At 36.8% G+C, this 6098-nt stretch overlaps 1 protein-coding gene across 1 annotated transcript; it reads right to left on the reverse strand.

The window, feature by feature from the left end:
• Window positions 1-954: 954 nt before the first annotated feature.
• LOC132294173 (uncharacterized) lies at window positions 955-4248 on the reverse strand. The gene is made up of 3 exons (XM_059791931.1): window positions 3829-4248; window positions 1478-3690; window positions 955-1365 (listed from the first exon to the last, which is right to left on the reverse strand). Exons 1-3 carry the CDS (start codon window positions 4004-4006, stop codon window positions 1291-1293), a joined length of 2466 nt encoding a protein of 821 aa, XP_059647914.1. The 5' UTR covers window positions 4007-4248; the 3' UTR covers window positions 955-1290.
• Between the last annotated feature and the right edge of the window lie 1850 nt (window positions 4249-6098).

The following is a 6098-nucleotide window of genomic DNA, read 5'->3' on the forward strand; positions in this document are numbered from 1 at the left end:
ACTTTAAGAGTCCCGACAATGTGAAAAAAAATAAAAATAAATAAATAAATAAATCATCGTCACAATGAAGCCTTGAAGGTAGAAACTACCACAACCACCGAAGCCTCTTAGGTGAACAAGACTAGACTCCTGGTTTTAAAATATTTAGTATAAACCAAGAAATAAAAGGAAAATTTAGTATTAGTTATACTTGGGTCAAACTGATACTAAATTTAATAATATGGTCTAATTAGATCATGAAGTGTTCTTAAACAGTGTGATTTAGCTTAAGCAGATTCTGACCTTAAACACTATTTACTCAAAATAATCACCCCCTGCTATTTGAATTAGTCTTCTCATTACTCAACAACATCAAACTTTTATTATATCACCAAACAATGACCTGTTAGTGTCAACTATAAAAAGCCATGCAATAGCATGAGTTAGCTATTTAGCTGGTCCAAGACAATGACTAATCAAGCAAGGCATGATTGGCACTCAGCAGCTGATCTTTGACACAGGGAATAAGACACCTACTATCATCAGAGACATTTATATGAAAACCTTTCAAAATCATTGAGGACAATGATTTTGGAGCTTGACACCTCCAAATAAAATCAAGGCTAAAAGATAAATTGGATGAAACAGGAAAGAAATGTGTCCCAGTTAGCAGAAATGGAGGTCTAGAAAATTTGATCTACAATAGAAATCTGTCACTAGACTAGAAGTTATTACAATCAAACACTTATTACTAGAGGATGTTCATTGCATGAACAATGTGCTCAAATTACAATCAAACACTATTGCACATGACAGTAGAAAACTGACACTAGAGATGATGTTCATTGCATTGCATGAACTGTGCCCAAATGACATTAATTAAACACTATTACTAGAGATGTTCATTGCATGGACAATGTGCCCAAATTACTTTAATCAAACACTAATGAACAATGACAATGTGCCCAAATGACATTAATCAAACACTATTACTAGAGATGTTCATTGCATGAATAATGCGCCCAAATTACAATCAAACACTATTACTAGAGATGTTCATTGCGTAAACAATGTGCCTAAATTACAATCAACACTTGCTAGAGATGTTCATTGCGTGTGAACAATGTGCCCAAATTACAATCAAACACTCCCTAAGTAGAGATGTCCATTGCATGACAATGTGCCCAAATTACAATCAATCACTCCTCCCTAAGTCAGAAACTAAAAAGCCAATCTTCATATTAGAGATGGACAGAAGAACTGCACAACAATGAGTAGTTGCAGAAGACAATGGCTTCTTCTTTTAAATCATCACGGCGAAGTGACTTGGCTTCTGATCCTGCTTGAACGCCTAACTGGAGTCACTGTTTCTTCATCTACATATCCCTTCAAAACCACAAAATAAACAGTCTATAATGTAAGAAACAAGAAATAGATATATGGGTTGTTTCAATTTATATATAAAGCATGCTTATAAAATTGAAGTTGAGACACTTACATGCTTGCTTGAAATTTTCTCATATGTGGTGAAGCTTCCATATGAAGGCGAAGGTTCCATCGAGTAATCTGATGAAGAAGCCAATGATTCTCTTCTAGTGTTCTTCCTCAGCCTCCTTTCTTGGCTTTGAGCTTCATTTGTTCCACTCAGCACTTTCTTGCCATAAGATGAGCTCTTCTGGAAACTGCTCATCTCTGAAGGACATGATTCTCCAGCAACATCAACCTCCGTCGGCCAATTATGTGAAGCTGCTTTGTCCTGGTATGTGTGCTCATTGGTGGGTGAAATTGAGCTGAAAACAAGCTTCTTAGGCAACAATGGATCGACATGAACCGCAACATTTGGACTGGTGGTTTTCGATTGCTTGAAATAAATGAAAGCTGTAGCTGACACTAGAGCCAGAGCCAGTGACAGAACAAGCAAAGAAGTCCTTTCATGGAGGGACAATTTGTCTTCTGATCCATGAAGAGAAGCACTCATTGTTTCCACACTTTGTGCATCCCCCAAAGAAGGATCACTATCTGAGGACATTTCAGGATTGGCCTCAGCTGCAGCAGAATCAACTGTAGCACCCAAATCAACATCATTAGCACCCAGATCAACATCATGTTTGACCTCAGAAGCCTCAATTTCACTCAAATGATCATCAAATACTTCATTTATCTGTGGTTCTGAGTTGATGTGGAAATCAGAATCACTTTGTTCTTGGTTCTGAATCTCTTGTGAACTATCAGCTTCCATTACTTCAGCTTGTATTATCAAATGCGTATTATCTTCAATTTCTGGCTCAATATGTCTTTGTTGTGAAGCTTCTTCACTGATTTCATCATCTGATTCAAACTCTGGCTGACCCTTCTCTTCCAATAGTTCCATTTCAACCTCCCCCTCTGGTGCAAGTTCCAAATCATCTTCTTCATACCTCTCTTCTGACTTGTCCTCAATGAGGTCAATCTTAGTGTACCCATCAACTAATACATCCTCTTGCAAAGCAGTCAAGTTACTGAATTGCAATGGACCCAATTTATCTACTCTATCTGGGATGTGAATTAGCCTGGAGAGAGAGGATATACAATTGGCTGACCAATGCTTGAAGTTTCTCACAAACCCATTAAAATTTTCTTTTGCAAAGACCAGAATTTCAGATGGATCATAGGGCACAGAGAAGCTAAAATCATTGAAGACAGATGGACCAATGACCGGAGAATCAGTAACTGAGATCGATAAACAAGCAATCAAGAGGACCAGAACAAAAAAAACAAACTTTGATCTGGTAAAGAACTGAGGACTCTGCAATTTCTTTGCTTTAACAGTCTCCTCAGACAAATGGGTGCTACTTGAGGTACTAATGGGCTTTGGTTCAGAAACATGAGGCTCTTCTTCTTCTTCTTCTTCAGTTATGATCTCAGCTGAAGAATCATCCTCTGATTCTTTCAATGAATCTTCAGACTGAGATTCTTCTGTAAATTCAGTGTCTGAAAAGTTTTCAGACACAAAACTGTCTTCAAGCCTCTTACCACCATCCCCAAAAGTTAGCCCCTTTTCCTTGTTCAGATAAAGTTCAGTTCTTGGGTTGGGTTTGTAGTGAAGGAACTGAGGCCTTGGTGAAAGGTAATTGGTTTTGGGATCATAAGGAGGAAGAGATGGGTCGGCATCAAGCGGAGCTATAATGGGTGACACTGATGAGAAACAAGGCTTGATATTGGAAGTTGTATCAACACTCACACAATCAGATTCAACAGTTATAGTCTCAGATAATGAATCCGAGGCCTTAAGATAACTTGAAGGTACCTGAGTACTGAAACAGATGCCTTTTTCAGGAGCTTTGGAGGTCGATTGAGGTCCAAGAACTACCTCCTCCTTGTGATCCAAATACGGGAAAGTTGAATCAAATGGAATCTCAACCTTCTTGTATTTCAAACCCATCTCTGGCTTTGATTCAGTATCTCCTGAACCATCCACAAATGGAGGTTTTCCATCAAAAGAGACGCGAACAGGGTCATTCCTCTCTGTCAAGACTTTTTTTCTTGGCGATGGAGTGAACTTTGAAGCCGCAGAGATGGTCGGAGTCATGAAATTCTTGGAACCCTTCACCACTGCCGGTGATCGGACCTTCACCGGCTTCGAATTTGGATCTTTATCGTTCTCTTTCTCTTCGAAGAAGCCAGGTGTTGCCACAAATCCTTCTTTCTCAGTGGTGTGTCTTCGCCCAAAATCTGCAATACATAGACACAAAGGAGAAAAGGACAATCAGTGCCTAAAACCCAATTTCAAGCAAATCTGATTTTAGAAGTTATATCAATATATGTATATTTATATGTATATATGCAGAGAGAGATGAAAGATTTATGAACCTGAAGGGCTATTAGCAGGGGTGACAGGATTGAAATTTTTAGGGGTTGCAAGTATTGAAGGCCTGAATGGGTTTCCACTATAACTTTTTCTGATTTTGGAATTGGTTTCTGAGGATCTTGTATTAGGGTTTGGTCTGTATGAAATTGGGGAAGGGGATCTGTTGGAAGTTGCTGCCATTGATGAACCTTTTCGCCGATATGGAGAGAGAGTGTGCGTGTTGGTAGAGAGAGGATGTGTGTGTTGGAAGGTTTGGTGAATTGAGAATGACCAGATGGAGATTTTTGAAATTTTGTGATGAATGAATGAATTAGGGTATTCGAATAGTTTCTTCTATTTCGCTATGGTAACGGCTAGTTTCCAAAGCCAGTACGGAGATTTGGAATTTAAATGGGTGTTTATTTTTGACCGTTGAGAGAAATTAGAATAACCCATGGTGTAAAAGGGCGGAGCCGTTAGATCACCACACACACACAGTTACACACACACTTTAGTGTTAGCCGTTATGGATCTCTCTTTTAGAGGTGTTGATTATCGAAATCAATGCATTTATGCATCCTCTTAAATTTATCCAAATCTATTACATTTAACAACAGCACATTAGCACAAAATCCCTATTTTGGGATGAAAATATAATTCTTAAAGAGTATTGCTTTAAAAACTAATTTTTGTAGTGATTCAAATAGATAGAGTGACTAGAGTCTGGTAAAAATATTTTCTTAAATGTATATAACAATTATTTATTGTCACATCAAGTCGATGTACCGATAGAAGTCGTTATGAAATACTTTGCTATATTTTGTATGATAAGTCTTTTATCATCTTCAGTAGTTTGTCACGCTACAAATAATTATTATTATTATTATTTTTGATCTTCATTTTTTTGGTTCATCATTATTATGAACAATGGTTAGAGAGTAGTACTGGGTGATGAATAAATATTGAATTGTTTAAAATTAATCACAAAGAGATAGACATAATATACCGGTTAAGAAACATTCAATTCTCAAAAGTGTGTGTACTTGTAAAATGATGCATTTGGTAGCATGAGATCCTGCATATTTAGAATTGAAAATCATGTTAATTCGAACTTTAAACTAAATATTTTAGTAGTATAATTTAAATTATGAGTTGTAAATTTCTTCTTACCACATGCAGTAAACTACAATTTGTGCTATCTATTTTTATAACTAGTCATAGCTATAATGTTCTAATTCATCGTTACTCAAATGGAAAAGATTTAACAAACATCTACAAGGTTCTCATTGTCCGATTTGAATTTTATTGGTCGATCAAGTCAAACTGTTCAACAGTTATTGGAGTAGTTAGTGGGCTGGGCCTATACATTCTTTCTTTTTTAAGATCTTTCGGTTTGGTCCCAACCTTTTTGTTGAGCCTTATATCTAATCTTTTCTTTGGGTTTCTTTTTAAAAGACCTGTCCAACAGTTATTGGAGTAGAGTCGGCCAGGCCTATACATTTTTTTTTTTTTTTTTTTGTTTTTGTTTTTGATGACCGGGAATCCTCGCAAGTACTCGCCAAAAGGGCCACACCTAGAACCAAAAAAATCCCTACCCCCAGGCCGAGGAAGCTCCACAAACAGAAAGAAGCGACTACGGAGGAAGAGGAAGAGGAAGAGAGGGAAGCCACCAAAAATCACACAGGTTGGGGGTTACGACTGATGACCGAGCTATGGGGGCTCCAGTCAGCAGCAACAGACCTCGAGAGAGTGCAATTAGTGAATTTAACAGTGGATAACTTGGGGACGAAGATGTTTTGACACAATTACTATGATTTTATTTATTTATTTATTTATTTTGGTTGAAAGAACAAAAGTTGTATGTTACATAATTTGATCATTTTTCTAGTTAAAAGAGTAAAGAGAAGTAAAACAAAACTCTGCCATTGCCCACCTTCATGGGCAAAAGATTCTGATGAATGTCATGCAAAACCTCCATTAGCAATAGTAATAGAACCCAACAACTCCTCACCATTCCTATTTGCAAACTTATGATATTCACAAGTTCACATAATAATTAATTACTTTAATTGCAGTTACTTGTTATTTATCCAAATAAGTCTTCGACAATTTTATATTATATACTCAAATAATGGAATACCATATTAACCATGTATTGGCATCTAAGCCAAGAATATGTTAGGAGTGGCTCTGTAACTACAACCAAGCAAATCATACACTAATGAAATCTCAAGATTTTATATTATCATAGTTTAATTATTACACACACTTACTCAAATATTCATATACATGA

Source organism: Cornus florida, unplaced genomic scaffold (genome assembly GCF_030987335.1).
Source record: "Cornus florida cultivar Cherokee Brave unplaced genomic scaffold, ASM3098733v1 CherokeeBrave_3.0.0_Hap2_Chr02, whole genome shotgun sequence".
NCBI classification, from domain to species: Eukaryota; Viridiplantae; Streptophyta; class Magnoliopsida; order Cornales; family Cornaceae; genus Cornus; species Cornus florida.

Excerpts from the sequence above, each read along its gene's own strand:
- LOC132294173 (XM_059791931.1), bottom strand. The coding sequence starts at position 4,006 with ATGGCAGCAACTTCCAACAGATCCCCTTCCCCAATTTCATACAGACCA. Across the intron at positions 3,691-3,828 it reads CCCTGCTAATAGCCCTTCAG|ATTTTGGGCGAAGACACACC; the intron begins GTTCATAAATCT and ends TATGTATTGCAG. Across the intron at positions 1,366-1,477 it reads AGAAAATTTCAAGCAAGCAT|GGATATGTAGATGAAGAAAC; the intron begins GTAAGTGTCTCA and ends GTGGTTTTGAAG.